This window comes from Sarcophilus harrisii, chromosome 2 (assembly GCF_902635505.1).
Source record: "Sarcophilus harrisii chromosome 2, mSarHar1.11, whole genome shotgun sequence".
NCBI lineage: Eukaryota > Metazoa > Chordata > Mammalia > Dasyuromorphia > Dasyuridae > Sarcophilus > Sarcophilus harrisii.
The window spans coordinates 104,916,441-104,936,559 of NC_045427.1; the positions used below are offsets into that span (position 1 = coordinate 104,916,441).

The following is a 20,119-nucleotide window of genomic DNA, read 5'->3' on the forward strand; positions in this document are numbered from 1 at the left end:
AACTTTTAAGTTACCAATGACTATTTAAATGCCAAATCTAAGGATATTTTCTCCAACCTAATCTTTCTCAAAGTGCTACCTTTCTACATTTTCATGATGCTACTCTCACTTACCTTACACTTGCTCTATTGATAACCTCATCAACTCCTTTGAATTTCATTATCATTTCTATGTTTCTTAATATTCAGATCTAGTATTGCTTCTGAACTTCAGCCCTGGGTAACCAATTAAAGGATATTTAAAATGGATGTGCTTATTAGCACATAGTAGATACTTAATAAATGCTAGTTGAATCATCTAAACCTCAATATATCTAAATCTAAATTGATCATATCCTCCCTAAACTCTCTCCTCTAACAAACTTTCCTGTTTCTCTCAAAAATGCCATCATCTTTCTAGTATTCTCAAGTTTATAACCTGATCATTATATCTTAGAACTCCTCATTCTCTTACAATTCACTGGACAAAACTCTCTGCTACACTCTTGAAATTTGGCCAAACTGGACTTCTTTCTGTTCCTTACACAAGCCACTCCATCTCTCATGTGACTCTGTCTTTGCAGTGGCAGGGAGGCAACAAGATGACTGTGTGCTAGGCGCGAGAGATATAAATACAGGCATAAATGTAGTCTTTGCTCTTAAGGAGCTTATATTGTCAATACAACACATAAAAGGGAGACGAAAAGTTTGAGGGGAAGAGAAGGGAAAGTAACAGAACAGGTGGTAACGTATGGAGAGTCAGAAATACAGTCAGAGGAAATGAAATACAATCGATCTGGGATTAACTCCAAAATGGAGGTCCCCAGGAGGAAATCAGCAGTAGCCATGACTAAGCTTGGCCTGCATGCCTTCCTTAGCACTACCTCACAAAGAGATCCTTTCTTTCCTTTAAGATGCAATTTAAAAGCATCTTTTGCATGAAGCTTTCTTAATTCATAATGTCTAATGCACATACATAAGCACCTAATTTATTTCTTCTTGTCTCCTCCATTACAATGTAAGATCATTGTAAGTCAGGACTGTTTCATTCTTTGTACTTGTGTCCTCAGCATCTGGTACATAACAGGTGTTTAATAAATTCTTAATGACTTGACAGATTGTCAGACTGAATCACTATATGAATGATTCTTCTGAATTTCTCTATTTCTACAAAGGATACTTTCAGTAATCCAGATTTACTACTTCATTCAATTGTTTCAATTGTATCTGACTTTTTGTGACCCCATTTGGGTTTTTTTGACAGACATTAAAGTGGTTTACTATTTCATTTTTCAGGTCATTTCTATAGATGAGAAAACTGGGGTAAACAGGGTTAAGTATGAGATACTAGTCAATGTTTGAGCCATATCTGAACTCAGGTCTTCTTTGACTCCAAGCCCAGCTGTCTCACTGTGACACAATGACAAAAAAGTGAATAGAAAAAACTACCCCAAAACAATCAAAAGTGAATGTTGCAAAATTATACTTCTTCCTCCCTAAAATATTGCCTCCCAACAGCTTCCCAATTAGTCTTCCTGATGCAAGACTTTCTCTTCTTCAAATGATCCTCAATGCTGTTGGAAAGGTGACTTTCCTAAAACTATATGCTTGACTATTTCTATACCTGTATTTCTGACTCCCTCTTACTTATGAAAAATATAAGCTATTCTTAATGGCATTTAAAGTCAAATTCAATTTGTTTCCAAACTACCTTTTGGTACACAGATATGGAACACTTCATATATGTTCCAATCTTGTTCCACTGTTCTGATGGATTTGAGTGATTTTCTCCCCTTCCTCTTTTATTCCATTTAAAAAATATTTATTTGGGTTATTTCTTAGAGAGAAAATGATAATGGAGAAATTTTCATGAAGTAAGAATGAAAGATAGCAATAAAAATTCTTTAAAATTACAACATTAAACAAAAAAAGTAGTGGATGCTAATAAAATATTTGAAAACATTTTAAAGGTGATTATAAAAAAAGCCTTTTGAGATTTTCTTTTAATTGGACCAATAATTACCTGTGCTGCAGCCCAAATGCAATCTATGTGCTGAGTACTTAGCCGTCCTTCTGCTGCCAGAAAATTCAAAATCACTTGGCACTGTTTGATAATCTGTAAAACAGGGATACATGTTCAATATACAAAATAACTTTGATCTATCATGATTGTTAAAAATCAAATTTTTTTTTTTTTTAAAAACAAACCTCAATATGTAAATTTGGTCCAAATATATGCTCAACAACATTGTTGCTAATAAGCCAGTCTGCAAGCTCTTTTGCAATTGACCTAAAGTAAAATAATAAAATTAGTTAGCACTGCAGAAATTGTGGGGGTTTTTCATTAAAATTTGTTACTATCATCATCTAGCAAAACAAAGAGATCTTTTCATTTAAAAGTCATATAGACAGATAAATTTCCAGTGATTAAAACAAAAATATAAAAAGTGAAGCTTCACAAGTCTCAAGGAAAGACTTATTAAAGAGCTTTAATCTGACAGATGTCATTGAGGAAAATGTGAAATGAAGCGTCTCACTGGCTCTACTATTCTTGTTCTCTGGGACAATTCTGTCTGTGACATCATTTATACTGTGCCTTATTTCAACCAAATATATGACAAAGGACTGAAATACGAAGGCACTACTAGTTCCTCAGTATGTTCAGTATGAGTACTAGACAGATAGCAAGTCCAAGAATTTCCAAGAATTTCAAAGAACAAGAATAATTCCTAAAGTTTATTAATTACTGAAAGAGTAATTTCTTATGAAAATCCTCAGTGAGGAAACTGCTAATGTGATCTCTGAAGAGCAATGAATATTAAGCTTAATACTATTCTGAGCAACTTGCAACTTGTGAGTACCTTCAATGTAATATATATTTATAATAAACTAAGAATATCATTATATTAAAGCACAGAAAGGCTTTTTGTTAATTATGCATATATGAAAGTGATCATATGGTTCAAGTAGTTAATCCATGTTATCACTACTTTTCCAGATGTTATTAATCCCATGAATAATTTTTTGCATTTTTTCCCCCTTCACAACATTTATCAGGTATCTTTTCTTTACTCTGATCTTCATAAACAAATGACAGACTTTCTTCTTTAGTAGTACACTTTAAATAATAAAGCCCTACCTTATTCTGTCTCTCTCATCTTAGTATCTATTAGTCCATTTGCTACTAATATATACATTTTATATTAAAGTATATCATAAAATCCTTTGTAATGAAAAATGTTTTAAGTTAATTTGCATGATTAAAATACAAAACTGCCTAAAGATTATAGATAAAACAATAAGAGCAAGACAGGTTTCGATTTTATTTTTAAATATACAGACATTAATAAAAATTTACATACATATTCCTAATTTCTGAGTGAAAAAACTTCTACATAGTATACAATATGGCATATTGTATACAATATTTTTTGTGCAATAATCAAAAAAGATGAATTACAAAAAATGACATACTTAATATACTGCTTAGAAAACATAAAAATCTGTTCTACTCAAACTAAAAATCTTCAAGAATCAATAAAGAAAAAAAATAAGTTATCTAGACTTGAGAAGTGTGAATCATATCAGAGTCAAAGAATATAAGAACTGATATTTTGTTGAGTTTGCAATTCTAAAACAGAGGAAAGTAGAACAATAGTTGGCATGGTTACTTTAGCTGTAATCTAAAAACTATATCTAAGAAGAAAGTTATAGTTTCTCAGATTTAGGAAATAAGTTTAATTTTACTTCTCATTTATAGTTAAGAGTTTACCAAATTCTCCTATTTGTCCACGCTGTGACTTCAACTCCTCAGTTCTCTCCTAGGCATCAGGAGGGATCATCATTGAACATCTCCAGGCTTTATCCCTGCACTATAGTCTTACTCTCTTCTTTTCTCCATACTGATTGCTTAGTGAACCAGTTCATTTCTACACTGTCTTCTTCTTGAGATCCTAGTTCTTTTATCATATAGTTGATTATGTTTTATCAAGTTTAATTCCTGCATCACTCCCCTATCTGCTGTCTTTGCTCCTGCACATGTTATGCCAAATGAAAGTAGAGAAATTCCTGAACTGGGCGCACTAGACCTTTATGTTCCATAATGTCAACTGGGCTCTCACTAATGTAATCCTTTTACACTTCCCAAATAAACCCATAATCTCAAACCTCTCACGATTCCATCCCCTAATTCTCACACCTCAGAAGCTTGCCTCATATCTTACTGAAGAAAATAAGATCATTTGTCCAAAATTCCCTCTGCATCAGCTCCCATGTAATCAATTATCTTTCCAATGTAACACACACACACACACACACACACACACAGGTAAACTCACTCCATGATGATGTATCAGATATATGTAAAAGAAGAGAATGTGTACAACAGCAACACTCCAATATTAATTCAGTAATAGAAAACAAGTGATAACTATTTAGGAAGAAAAAAGTAATAGAAAAAAAAAAAGACATTTTGCTGATCACAGCAAGGGAAAGATGATAATTAAGCAATATGAAGAATAAACAAGATTGAAAGACTTGATTTAAAAGTTATTAAAAAAAGTTCTTTTTTTGGTGTCTATGATGTATCAATATTATTAGATTTATTTTGGAGAGAGGGTTCTTTCTGCTTTGAAATTTTATAAAAGTTATCTTCTGTATTACTCTCTAAATCTACTTTCTATCTGTCCTCTATGTATCTCATACCTACCAATTTATTTATATATTGTCTTCCATACTGAAATGGTAATTCCTTGAGATCTATTTTTTCTTTGTACTCAACTTAATTAATAATGTTTAATGAGTGGTAGATTGTTATTAAAGGTGTTTGGTGTTTTTTTTTTACATGCCACAATGATAATTAAAATATTTACCATAAACTTAAAATCCATTTGTCTACAACTTGTTACTTGCTACTGAATATTTGACCTCTCTATTCCCAACAAAGAATAGGTACAGAATAGTGTCACCCTAGACTAGAGAAAAAGCTTCTTTCCCAGGGTCACTTAATCCCCTCAAGTGGAACTTTATCCTGGGGAAGAGGGAGATTAGGTAGTAAAAAAAATATAACTAACTACCAGATATCTATGACAGCCTGGGGGACCTTCCCATTCATTCACCTCCCCCCCTCTCCCCCTTAAAACAGCCTCAGTCATAATTTTAGTGACTAACCAGACAAAAACTCTCTTCCCTTGGCTACCACTCCCTGATAAGAATGAATCCATCTATTCAAATATAAGGTCATGAAAAGCAAGAATTGTCTCACTATATCTTAATATCTCCTGATTTAACAATGTCCTGCATTTTTATAGGATCTAATTCATTCATTTCATCAACCTAAGTAATTTCCTGATCTTCTTAGCAAATAAGACACATTTCTGAAAGCCATAAAAAAAATTATTTCCTAACAAGAATCACAATTTTTAAAACTTTCCCACAAATAGTACTTTAATCCCACTGAAATGAACATAGACAGGATTGCAGAAATATGAAAGGAATGGACAATGTACATCATCCATTCATCAAATACTGCAAATGAACAATAAACGGAACTAAGGAAGAGAAAGTAAACAAGCTAGATTATTTTGGGTAAGTTCCTTCAGGGTTTTATGAACTAAGCATAATACTGAACTGAGCTTGATTGGTCAGCAAATGAGTATAACTGCCAGGTATCTAGAAAGCCCAGACCATTTTCACTCCTGGAAGAGAGCCTATGGCATCTACTCACTATTTATGCTAACTAAGGAGACAATACCAGTATTCTCCCAGTGACAAAAAAGGATAGACATGGAATATAAGTCTCTAAAGAATTCGAAACTGAAGTAAATCCAAGATTACAAATGAAAATTTCAAGGAAAACTTGCATAAAGAATGTCAAAAGAGAACTGTATTACCAGAAAAGGGATGGGGGCTACCAGATGGCAGGGGGGAAAGGGTATGTTATTCATTCATCAAAAGTCAAGGGTAACTGACAATCTGTGAATTTTAGTAGTTAGAGAGTGCAGTATGGATGGGATGTTGTTCAGGTTTCAATCCTACCTAACTATTTGTGATCCCAAAGATAGCCATTTCATTCTCCAGCATATTTTAAAGATAAGGAACTGAGGCAAACAGGATTATGTAGACTTACCCAGAGTCAAAGAGTTACTAAGTGTATGAGGCCAGATTTAAATTCAAGAAGATAAGTCTGATTCCAAAGCCCAATAATCTAACTCACTAAGAGGAAGATAGACCACTGAAGTATTAGAAATAGAGTCAACTCAATTCTATCTTCTCAGTTTAACTGATGTAATCCATCACCAAATATTTATTGTTGGAAAAGGAGAAGGAAAAGAGAAGAGCATACTGAAATAGATCCGCAAAAAGCTGGAATCCAACTCACTAATCCATCACCTGTTATTAGATTAAAAAGAATCCTGTGCCTCCCCCCAAAAAACACTTACATACAAAAAGGGAAAAATGCAATCTCCCAGAGAAGGAATTAAAGAAGATCAAGCAAGTTTAAGAAGTTAACTAAGAGACAGATTTAAGAATAATAAGAAGAAAGTAGCAGGCAAGCTAAGTAGGTAAGTGAAGTAAGTTAAATAAATGAAACAGCAGAATGAATTTGAAGGTGAGGAAAATCAGTGAAACTGAAAAGAGTGACTCAAGGCTGAAGAAAAGCTTCACGTTTGGAATTCTGTCTAGGGAATTACTGTACAAGAGGAATTTGAGTGGGGTTAGATCACAACAGTTGACTGTAAAAAATTTAATAAGATGGTTAAAGCTGTTGTATGAATACAAGTAGTACCAAAAAAAAAAAAAAAGACAGAAAATCTCAACTATTATGAAAAGATGGGGAAATTGTGCAGACTTGCCCTAAGCATTTAATGTTAGTACTTTTGTCACAGCCACAAAGGCCTATCTGCAAACACATATCCTTCCTTAAAAGAGAAGGGAGTAGTAGTACACCTCTTTATTCTCCAAGTTATAAGGAAGAAGGAAGAGTTCTTAAAAGGAAAAAGAAGAAAAGCTTCAAAAAGGAAAACCACAAAAGAAGTGAAGAGGAGGGAAGATTTGACCCTTCTCTGGATGATAGAAAATGCAAGATTATAATAAGGGAGAAAAGGAAGGGAAAGAACAGATATACAATTAAGAGCTTAAAAAAGAGATTTGTGACTTTGGCTATTCCTGAAAAGTCCATTCTCTAAGGAGCTACTTGTACTCCAAAAAAGGATACATTAGGAAAAAAGAACCTATCAAATTAAGAATTATGGGTCAGAGAAGAAAAAAAAAGAGTAACAGTAGCTGGTGATACCTTGCTCACAGCAAAAGTCCCTCCAACTCTCAAATTCTGCAATTTTATCACATTTGATAGAATATAAAAATATTTCAGGAATTGCACGCTATTGCATATGTTGTAAAAACTGTGATAGTAAGGAGTGTACTAAGATGAGTTATGGTAGATTATCTCCAAGACAGTTATCAAATAGCATAATGACAGAAGCAGCTTAATACTACTGAATACTTCTACAAACACAATGAAAAATTACATCACTATTTAGTGCAGTAGAAAATGTCAACACTGTATTGCCCAAATAAAGTCTTTCCCTTTTAAAAGAAACATGCAGACTGGAATGAAGGTAGGAATGACATAAGGGTAAGAATGTTTAAAAAATTCTTCATACTCTTTATCAAAAACTGAAAGCCAAGGCCTAAAGAATAAGGAGATACATGGGTCAAAGTGATGAGAAAAGAAAAAAATTCAAAATCAATTAAATTAGGAACAAAAAGAGGGATTATTGGAAACTGTGTTTTTCTTCAAAATTCAAAAGAAACAAATACATATAAAATTCATAATCATTGGCTCTAACACTTCACAATGTCACAGGAATTATTTGCAAAGCATTTTAATGACTTCCTTTACGATATAATCCTAAAGCAATATTTTTTGACAGAAGACATCACAATTTTAATGCCCAAAGGCAATACTAGTGACTTTTCTAAATGCAGGCCAATTAAATCGTTATATATTTTATAGAAAGGATTCAATAGTTTGCATTATTTTTTTAAACCCTTACAAAAAATTATATTGGATGAGGAAGAAAAAGTACATATCAAAAAGTCTAAGGGTCTATCAATCTGGTGTTTCTTAAACAAACCCTTCAAAAGTATTCTAACATCTATACTGTCTTTACTCATTATAACAAAAGCATTAGGACTCAGTTCTGTATTCATAACAAGCCACATACATGAAATAAAATTAAAACCAAGGGTAATGAAAATGCTAGTATATTTCATATCCAATGACAATTTCAAAAACAAATAAAAATTGGGACACAAGCAAGGAACACTTCAAATTTGCTATGGTATGTGCAACATAGAAGACTTATTCTTACTCCTGAATAAAACTTAATATGGCTTTCAAATTAAATAAGGAATCCCAGCAAAACAACATATTAACCACTTGCTGTAAATAGCTCACATCAAGTTATAGTGCTTTACTGAAAAGCACATTAAGTAGCTACTTCATCCCATGGAAACTTTCTCCAATAATATGAAATTTTAATTTAGACTTCTTTAAATGTAAAATTCTTAACATGACCAAGAAAGAATTTCTATTCTTTTGGAAGCTTTGACACTGAATCCAGAGGATGAATGTGATACTTACAAATATGGTCTTGGATCTCCGGGCAAGACACATCAAGTATAAAGCTATCAAGGAAAAAGCTGGGGCTTAGAATTGAGAGACTAACTGGCATCCTAAAGTCAAGAGAAGAACTTAAAAATATTAATTTTAATATATAAAATTGGCAATGAATCCAGAAATAAGTGAAAATTTGTTCAATAGTAAGAAAATATAAGGCTCATTAACTGAAGCCAAGTATAAAAAGGCAAATACTACCTCATCCAAAAAAACCACACAATCAGAACACGCAAAAAAATTTTTTTTTAAATTTTTTTTCCTGCTTTCAATGAGTTTTTATTCTTTTTTTTTTTTTTTTTAATAATTATAACTTTTTATTGACAGAACCCATGCCTGGGTAATTTTTTTACATTATCCCTTGCATTCACTTCTGTTCCTATTTTTCCTCTCCCTCCCTACACCCCCTCCTCCAGATGGCAAGCAGTCCTATACATGTTAAATATGTCACATTATATCCTAGATACAATATATGTGTGCAGAACCGAACAGTTCTCTTGTTGCACAGAAAGAATTGGATTCAGAAGGTAAAAATAACCCAGGAAGAAAAAAACAAACAATGCAAAAAAATTTTAGAGAAATACTTCTGGAACAAGTATACACACTAAATAAAGCATCAATAACAGCTGTATCTGAAATTAATTAGAACCTAGGAAACAGTTAAGATGCAAAGAGGGAAATAAAAAATCTTCCTTAACTCAACCCCCCCCAAAAAATATCACTCACATTTCTCCCTACCTCTATCACTTAATTAACCCCTCTTCCAAATTCATCTCCACTACTCAACTGAAATCCCAAGGTCACTTGCCTTCCTTCTCCAATGAATTTGATACTTGGCTCATAATTTTTCTCTTCTTCCTGCCCACCTATTATGGAATTTCAATATACATATTAACTCTCCCTTAGCCATCTTAACCAAATCAGTTGCTCAACATACTCACTTAGCACAATGTACTTTTCCTCTCCATCTCAGCCATAGACTATAGCTATAATAATTATATGTACTTTATATACATTACCATATGTTATATACAGCAAGTTAGCAAAGTGGAATAATGGACTCAGTCTCTTTTCCCACCTGTAAAATGGGGATTAAAATATCATCTATCTCTCCTAGATATGAATCCAATGAAATAATCTATGTAAAGTGCTTTATGAACTTAAGCACAATTATAAATGTTAATTATTATTATTCAATCTTCACTACAACACTATAAAAAGGTACTACCATTATCCCCATTTAACAATTGAAGAAAAGAAGGCTGAGCGTAACTAACTTGCCTAGAGTCACTGGAGTCACATACCAAATATCTGAGTATTTAAACCCGGAATTTTCTGATTCCTAGACAAGCACTACATTAATTATTATTATGTTATTGAATAATCCTTTCAATCCTGTTCCATTCTCCATGACCCCATTTTGGGTTTTCTAAGCAAAGATAATGGAATGGTTTGTCATTTCCTTCTTCAACTCATTTTACATATGAGGAAACTGAGGCAAAATAGGTTAAGTGACTTTCCCAGAGTCACAACTAGTAGGTGTCTGAGGCTGTTTTATTTTTTTTTTTAACTCATAAAGATGAGACTTCCTTATTACAAGCTATTGCTCTACCTAACTATTCCTATAATCACTGACACTGGTTTAAATTTAACAAAACAACCTAAAAATTCCTTAATCAGTTTAAATAGATACAAATCATTAATGAATAAAGAGTGTGCAGAGAGGGGAAAGAAATTTATTCCAAGTTATTGCTCTACCTAACTATTATTATAATCACTGACAGTGGCTTAAATTTAACAAAACAACCTAAAGATTCCTTAATCAGTTTAAATAGATACAAATCATTAATGAATAAAGAGTGTGGAGACAGGGGAAAGAAATTTATGAAGTTGCAGATTATACTGGGTCCTTAATACAAAGAAAAAATTGAATAGTCCCTGCCCTCAAGGAGCTTATGATTCATCAAGGGAAACAACACATTCACATAATTCTGTGAAATATATACAAAATAAATATAAAGTAAGCTCATATAACAGTATAAGGTAATGCCTAAAGGTAACCAGAAACATTCACGATGAAATGTAAAGGAAGCTACATATTCTAATAAGTTAGTAAGAAGTGCATTATATCAGGAAGGGGATAGCCAAAGCAAAAGGGTACAGAGATGAGACATGGCATGTATATGTAAGAAATACGTAGGCCATTTCCAATAGACTATTAAGTGTGTGAAAATAAATAATATTAAGAAGAAAAAAAAAACAGAAATATAAGGATATAGTTCGGTAGTGAAAGATTTCAAAGATTTCAAAAACAAGAATTTATATTTGTTCATAGAAGTAACCAAGTTTATTGAGCAAGGGAGTTGTATGATCAAGCTTGTACTTTTAAGAACTACACTTTGGCAGCTGAATGGGAGACAGATAACAATTGTAACTTACATTCTCAAAGCACAAACCATTATAATTCCCTGCTATTCAGAAACTAACAATTTCAGAAAATATCTTTGCAAATCTCATCCCAAAACTTGTGTCTCAAAATATCAACTTTAACAAACCAAAACCTGTTCTGTTCTTTAAATACCTTATTTATTTATTATAAAGTATCTAGTACATAATTCTCCCTTCTTGTACAGTTTCTGAATTGGGCTAACACATAAATAAGATATTATTATATTTAAACCCTCTCTTTTAACAGTTAAATTTTTTTATTTTAATCCTTATTCAGTTGGTCATTGTTTACACAATAAACAATTATGTTTTTTAGAAATAAAGAAATAGAATTCCTGGATCTCTAAAAGAATCATTCCTTTGATATTTCTTTCAGGAAAAACTGACATGGAATTAAATGTTTATATAATACTACACTAGCACTTAATTAATAAGGGAAACGAGAGAGTGGTCCATGTACTTGAATATAGATTAAACAGCAGTCTGGACAGTAAGATGAAAGTAAAAAACTAGCAGAGCATAATCATTTCTTAGAAAAGAACTTTTAATACAATTTTCCAAGACTATATACAGAATATAAATTTCATGTAAAATTTTTTCTGCTTTTTATAATTAATAGTATATATATGAATTTATTACGACTACAGAACTAATGCTATTTTAAATATTGCTTTACAGAAAACAGAGAAAAAAAAATTTTACAGCACATATCTCTGATAAAGGCCTCATTTTTCATATATGTAAAGAATTGAATCAAATTTGTAAGAATACATACCATTCCCCAATTGATAAATGGTCAAAGTATAAGAACAGATGGTTTTCAGACAAAGAAATCAAAACTATCTATAGTTCTATTTTTAAAAAGCTTTAAGTCACTATTGATTAGAGAAACACAAATTAACAATTCTGAGGTAGACACGTATCAAGTTTGCTGATATCACCAAAAAAAAAAAAAAAAAAAAAAAAAAAGGAAAATTGTAAGTGTTGGAGGAGATGTGGAAATTGGGATACTAATGCAATATTGATGGAATTGTGAACTAATCCAAACATTCTGGAGAAAAATTTGGAATTATGTCCCAAAGGGCTATACAAGTGTGACCTTTGACCTACCAATTATTGCTCTGTCTGTATCCCAAAAAATAATGTTTTTTAAAGTGAGGAAATAGAGAAAAATATTTTTAGCAGCTCTTTTTCTGATGGCTAAGAATTAGACATCAGGAGGATATCCATCAACTAGGGAATAACTGAACAAGCTTTTATATATGATTGTGATGGGAAAAATATTCTATATAAGAAATGACAAGCCAAATGATTCCAGAAAATTCTGGAAAGACTCACATGAACTGATACAAAGTGAAGTAAGCAAAACCAGGAGAGAACTGTAGATAGTTAACAGCAATATTTTATGATGAACGGTGAATTGACTTGGACACTCTCAGTAAAACAAAGATCCAAGACAATTCCAAAGGACTCAATGATGAAAAATGCTATCTAATTCTAGAGAAAGAACTAATGTTATCTGAATAAAGACTAAAACAATCTGTTTCCTTCCTTCCTTTCTGGTTCTGTTCAAGTCTTCTTGCACAAAATAACTAATATGGAAATGCTTCATATAACTGAACATGTATAACATATTAGACTGCTTATCATATTAGGTGATGGTAAAGGAGGGGAAAGGAAAATAAAATTTTAAACTCAAAACTTTTTTTTAAAATGCTAAAAATAGTTTTTATATTTAATTGGGGGGAGTGAAATCTTAGTTTTAAAAACTTTAATTGTTTTGAAAGATTTCTAATTTTAAAATATGCTGTGAAGGCTCAAAAGATTTATAGTATGTAGCTCATATCTATCATTACTAAAAGATCTATTAAAGACCATATCATGATACTTGACTCTGACTACAATGCACCAGTGCAGAAAGGTTCAAAATAATATTCTTACTTACGTTTCTGTGTCTGAAACTAAAGATTCATTATTGCACACATCATTGAAGGTGTGAAGCTGATTCTGTGATTAGAAAAAAAGAAATATCACTTTACACTCAGGAATATCTTTCTAGAGTTTTCTTCTGTTAACAGTGATAAGAAATTAACATTTGGGGCAAAAAAGATAAAACATTAAAAAAGAAAAATGTATGCATACATATTCAATTGTCCCAATTTAGCACTACAATTTCATTGATTATTTCAATGGAAAAATGTGAGATGCCAATAGAAACATTTTTAAGTTAAATAAAAATTTCTATAATATTTTATCCTTGGTTTATCAATAATTAATGTCAAAAACATGTTGCTTATATTAATTTTCTAAAAAAAAAAAACTAATACCTACTAAGAAAATTAAAAAAAAAAAAAACATTTTTAATGAACTTAATCTAAAAAATCATCTGAAAATACTTTACCACCTCTCCAATGTTTTTAAAAGGAAGTTATCGGTAAGACTGCCAAGATAATAGATGAAAAATTTTTTAAGGATAAAAAGGTCTATGTTGATGAGTATTTAAGCCCATGACAAATCTTATACTAGAAATTCTCTGGGCAAAAAAATGTATAACGGAATTAAGTCAACCAAATCCATATTGGTTCTGATATATTATTTCTATGTTAACCATGTATCTTCAATGTTCCTTAATTATTTGTTATTATTATTTATTGTTCTACTCAATAATAATTATAGCAAATAGCAGTAAATAAATTATAATAATTTTAAAAGATAAGGATAATAAAGAATTGAATTTATTTCAATTATTTCTAACACAAGCAACCCAAAATGTATCCAAAATAAATTTCTAAAAAAACACATGCGACTTACTGTTATCTGACTTAGTCCAGCCAACCTCATAGTCAATGTGGGTGACATAAAGTATTTAAATGCAAGATCAAGGCTTTCTTTATCAAAGCATAAGGCTGTATCCAATGGTTCTTTCACTGTGCTCCACATTAAATCAGCCATGTTTCTAGCAGCACTCTGTCTTAAGTCCTGGTCAGAAAGTTTGCATAAATACCTAAAATAATTACAAAGATAAAAGGAAATCTCCCTTAAAAGCAGCTATGTAGATCAACTCCTTTCTACTTCAATCTTTAAAATATTTAAAGAGAAAAATACTATATACTTGCTATAAAACCAGAGTCCTTCAAATTACTTTACTATATATATATATATATATATATATATATATAAAAACAACTTCTACATGACATGCAAGTAATGTCAGAGAAAAGTGGGAAAAAGAGGGGGAATGGGAAGGGGGAAAAAAAATCTCATAAATATTCAGATTTGTAAGCAAAGTGTAAATAAATAATGAAAATCTATAAATGAGATATTCCAAAAATATTTTTTCATTATGATATTGATAAACACAAAGAAATGAAACAACAATCTTAGATAAGAATATTAAAATAAGATGCAGTAACTTCTTTATTAAATTAAGATAATTTTTTCCTACTGCAGCAGAAATAACAACTCAGGAAAATAACAATGGAATAAACCAATTTAATCTATAATTTTTTCAAAGTAAAACATGGCACTTTGGTAACACATTTGAATTAAACTCCCCTCCCCAATTTTTAAAAAATATACCAACTAAGAATTTCATGCATTATGTTTCATTCAATGCTGATTCTTGGAGCAACTCCTAATAAAAATATGGTAACAATAGGCTCTAAAATATAACTTCATTATTTTTACTATAATGTAATTTTGATAAAATGAATATTCTTAAACATTTCCATTTCTAGTCTATAAGAGCCAGAGGTGAAATAATCAAAGGCTCATTATCTCTAAGTAAAAAAAAAGTTATAATAACAGCTATCTGTGTGGGAAGGAAGACAAAACATTCACCTTATCCCCACTCTTTTGCTTTTCCAAAACTAACAGATTTCTGTGTTTAAATAAATGGTTTAGAAATGTATATGAATTTTGTCAATTGGGTATAATATTTAAGGAAGTAAATTTCTACCTCATAAAAAGGAAAAATATTAACTCTTTTTCCCCCCACACCCCCAATCAAATTATTTGATCATTCAAAAAAAAAAAAAAAAAAGCAAAAGCTTATTGGGAACCAAAACTAAAAAAAATGTTCAGAGAATAATGGAATACTAAACTGTTAAAAGGATCATAACATTTAGAGATAGCTTAAGAAATGTTTGTGGACAATCCTATTAAGAATACACCCTCTTATCTTAAAGAAGGGAAAGGGACCTGTATGTGCAAGAATATTTGTGGCAGCCCCCTTTGTAGTGGCCAGAAACTGGAAACAGAATGGATGCCGATCAACTGGAGAATGGCTGAATAAATTGTGGTATATGAATATTATGGAATATGGAATTATGGAATTCAGTAAGAAATGACCAGCAGGATGATTTCAGAAAGATCTGGAGAGACTTACATGAACTGATGCTGAGTGAAATGAGCAGGACCAGGAGATCATTATATACCTCAACAACAATACTATATGATGATCAATTCTAATGAGTGCGGGCCTCTTCGGCGATGAGATGAACCAAATCAGTTCCAATAGAGCAGTAATGAATTGAACCAGTTACACCCAGCAAAAGAACTTTGGGAGAAGACTATGAACTACTACATAGAATTCCCAATCCCTCTATTTTTGTCCGCCTGCATTTTTGATTTCCTTCACAGGTTAATTGTACATTATTTCAAAGTCCAATTCTTTTTGTACAGCAAAATAACTATGGACATGTACACATATATTGTATTTAACTTATGTTTAACATGTATTGGTCAACCTGCTATCTGGGGTAGGGGGGTGGGGGAGAAGGAAAGGAACAAAGTTGGAACAAAAGGTTTTGCAACTGTCAATGCTGAAAAATTACCCATGCATATGTTTTATAAATAAAAAGCTATTAAAAAAAAAATACAACCTCTCAGGAGTAGCTAGGTGGCACAGTGCAAATAGCATCAGCCCTGAAGTCAGAAGGACCTGAGTTCAAATGTGGCCTCAGACACTTAACATTTCCTAGCTGTGTGACCCTGGGCAAGTCACTTAACCCCGATTGCCTCAGCAAAAAAAAAAAAAAAAGAATAAAACCTCTTATCACCAATAAGAAAATGGAGCCCCAGGGAGGTTAAGTAATTGTAGTAAAAAGTAATTCGGCCTAGGCAGAAACTACTGTCTAGGGAGAATGAATTGAGCCTGGAAGAATCAAAAATATTAGTGGATAAAGTATAAAATATGGAAAAAGTTTAAATTCCATCTCTGACAATTCTTATTAATCCCATTTTCAGTCAACAGGAGCCAAGGAAGAAAAAGATGAGTGGCCCTAAGCTAGTAATTTCTATATGACTGTATATGACTCATGCGACTTTTGGGACTTATTTCTAAATCTATGTTTACTAACGTAAAAGTAACAATTAAAGAATATAGGTCATGGAATTTCAAAGTTGGCAAAGACATTTACTTTGACCCTGTGATTCTGGATTCTGAAACCTAAGGTACAAAGAGAAAGAAGTCAAACATGCAATTGCTAACAGAGATTTTATATTGGCAACTGTATGAAAACAACAAAAATATGGCTCCTTTAGTTGGATTTATAGAAATCTCAGAGCTCATTTGCTGTGAACAGCAGCTGGAGAAAATTTAGTACCCAGAATAGTTGGAATTCAAGTGAGCTACATACTGTCTTATAGTTCTGTTCCAGCATGAGCCTTGAAAAGCTATTATAATAATGGGCCAGAATTTAACTATTATGCACTAAAAAATTAATTAAGCAAAAAGAGAAATGTGGCATAAGCAAGAAAGACTTCCCCCACAACATTACAGGCTAAAATGGTCCAAAAAATTTGGAAGTCAAAGAACTTAAATTCAATTCAATAGTGGTATTTAACGTCAGATATGACTTTGACCAAGACTCAGGCCAAATTTTAGGATCTCATTTTCCTTATTTCTAAAATTAGGACATTAAACTAAATAACTATGACCTTGTTCTATCTCTAGATCTATAATCCTAAAATCTTATACTCACCTTTGGCAGGAGATAGCACCCAATACAAGTTGTGTCTCTTCCTTCAATGCCCTCCCCACCCTCCTTCACCAAGAGAAATGATGTTAGGGTTGAGTGGGAGATAATGACAAAACAAACAAAATAAGATACTAACTTTACATTAGGAAAAAGCTCCTAAAAGAGGTTCTAGAAAATGATTCTAAGAAAACTCAGGAACAAAAACAACATGGAAATGATGATGCCATCTGAGCCCCTAACTCCAAAAAAATAAGGAACTTTCTGGTTCTTAGATAATAAATATTCATAATACAAATATTAAATTAAACCAATATATTTTATTAAGAAAAAAACTTACCTGATAACATAGGTCCTAAATGGAATAATATGCTGCATGACAGCAGGTATATGCAGCCATATTCTAATCTATAAGAAAAATAAAGGGTATTACTTTCTACAGAAACAAGTAATAAGTGACTACCAACAAATAATCATATAAAACATATAAAAAAGTGGTCTGCCACTCCTACATAAAACATATTTAAATTGTATATTGTACAGGATATGAGAGACAACAAGGCACAATAGAGAGCTAGTCTTAAAATCTGAAGACCTAGGTTCAAGTCTCAACCTTGGCAAAAACATATAAATTGTACAGATAAGAATTTCTCAGGCGAAAAGAAGTTGCAAGTGGAAAAACCCCTGTTCTAGGCAATACAGTAAGACAATATATAGAAAAGAGAGTGATGTGCCTCACTGAAAAACAGGAAATTCTTCATCCTAGAACTCCTTATATCAATGAAATCAAAGGTCCCATTTCAATCCCTCATTATAAAGGATAAAAGATAATATTATTATATGCAGTTTATGTTTTTAAAAATCCCATTATTTTGCAAACAACTAGTTGTGTTGTTTTTTTTAATCAACGCATTGAGATATTACATGTAAAGAAAGTCCATCCAAATACAAATTCCTTTGGCTCATAATCCTAGCTACAATCCACCTTTCTAGTCCTATCAAACATTACTTACTTTCCTTTTACAAATGTTTCATCAAAATGATTATTCTGGCTTTTTCTTTTTCTACATGGCAATCCATAGACTGTTTATATACATAGGCACAGCCTGACCCCAACCTCAGAAAGAAAACACCCCTCATCTTCATGTCGTATAATCTCTGGCTTCTTTCAAGGTTCAGTTTAGGTACCTATCACCTCTACAAGGGATCAAAATCCCAGCCTTAAAATTTGTAATCTCTTCTTTTTCCCCCACAAAACTGCATTGGTTGAATAAGCATTTATAAAAGGCTATGGTAAGCACTAATGATTAAATCATACATACTGCTAAGTGTTAATGATTCAAAGAAAAATAAAATCAAGTCCCTACTATTAAAATTTAGGGCCTGGAAGGGGAAGAAAATTTAAAATGTGCATATGTGTATATTTAATGAATATTGGGGGGGGGGAAGACTGAAAAAAAAAAAAGACTTTAAGACTTAAGTCTTAAAGAAAAAAGTGGTTAACAATTAGGGACAAGTGCCACATGCAAGAGGTGGTGATTGACCTAAATCTTAAAGGAAGGCAGTAATTCTAAAGAGGTATAGGTTAGGAAGAAAAGCATTTCAGGCTTGAGGGAAAACCAATGCATAGGCATGAAGATGAGAAATGAAATACTGTCTGAAGAACAAAAAGCAGATTATTGCTAGACCAGAAAGGTTACTATAGTAAATGAATGAAAAGACAAGGAACATAATTGTAAAGAGTTTGTCAAAAAAAAAAAAAAAAAAAAAAATTGTTTACAAATTCATCCTGGAAAACAGGATATTTACTACTAGAGTTTAAGTATTATATTCTCTCACTCCCCCAAGTTCGCATCCTTGACTTCATTATTGCTTATTCCCAATATCCAATCAGTTGCCAAGGCATGTCAATTTCACATTCGCAACATCTCTAAAATATACCATGGATCTGCACACATATATTGTATCTAGGATATACTTTAACATGTTTAACACGTATGAGACTGCTTGCCATCTAGGGGAGGAAGTGGAGGGAGGGAAGGGAAAAATTGGAACAGAAGTGAGTGCAAGGGGCAATGTTGTAAAAATTACCCATGCATATATTCTGTCAATAAAAAGCTATAATTAAAAAAGAAAAAAATTTTAAAAAAAGAAAGAAAAAATATATACCCCTTCTTTCCAATGATACTAACACAACTCCAGTATACAGGCTCTCAACATCTCGTGCTTGGACTACTGCAAAAGCCTAGTGCTTGGTCTATCTGCCAGAAATCTCTCCCTATCCCAATCTATCCTCCATTCACTTGCCAAATGGTTTTCCTAAAGCAGTGGTCCAACAATGTCAGCCCTTCTAATTAATAAACTCAGTAACTCCCTATCAACTCTAGGATCAAATACAAAATCCTCTCTTTGGCATTCAAAGCTTTTCACAACTTCTTATCAAAGCCTTCTTCTACTTTTCCAATGTTCTTACATCATATAATCGTTCATTCACTGACAGCAAATGACATTCTCGTGTCCTCTCTAAACACCCTTGTTTGATGTTTTTCTTCCGGTATAGCTAAATAAAAAGTTTTCAACTGTTAAATGATATAGTAAGGGGAAGGGGAAAGGAGACAGAAAAGGTATGTGTGTATATATATATATATATATATATATATATATATATATATACACACACATATACATATATACGTGATATAGTAACAAAAGTTCCAATATGAGAACTAAAATACCAAAAGACTTGCCTAAGTCAGGCACAGCTCACAAAACATAGTCAAATCCACACTTCAGGAAAATTACTTTGGTAGTTGTGTGAACTAACATGTTTTTGCTTTTTTGAGTGCTTACTAGGTGCTAGGCATTATTGCTCAACACTGACATGCAAAGAAAGATAAAAATGGTTTCTGCCTTCAAACAGTATATTCTAATAGAAAACAAATGTGTAAATAACTAGATATAAATAAACATGGAAGAAAAGACAGGTCATTTTAGAAACATATCATGTGCTTAAAACAGAAACCTTGGTCTTTTTC

General features: G+C 32.0%; 1 protein-coding gene across 4 annotated transcripts in view; it reads right to left on the reverse strand.

The window, feature by feature from the left end:
- The window catches only part of USP34 (ubiquitin specific peptidase 34), a 265,762-nt gene that overhangs the window by 160,372 nt on the left and 85,271 nt on the right, over positions 1 to 20,119 (reverse strand). For all 4 annotated transcript variants that reach the window (XM_031950529.1, XM_031950528.1, XM_031950527.1 and 1 more), the window contains 5 exons: positions 17,425 to 17,492; positions 13,918 to 14,110; positions 13,052 to 13,113; positions 2,187 to 2,268; positions 2,002 to 2,094 (listed from right to left, as the gene is read on the reverse strand). In XM_031950529.1, coding sequence (XP_031806389.1) covers positions 2,002 to 2,094; positions 2,187 to 2,268; positions 13,052 to 13,113; positions 13,918 to 14,110; positions 17,425 to 17,492 — 498 coding nt within the window. The remainder of the gene's footprint in view (positions 1 to 2,001; positions 2,095 to 2,186; positions 2,269 to 13,051; positions 13,114 to 13,917; positions 14,111 to 17,424; positions 17,493 to 20,119) is intronic.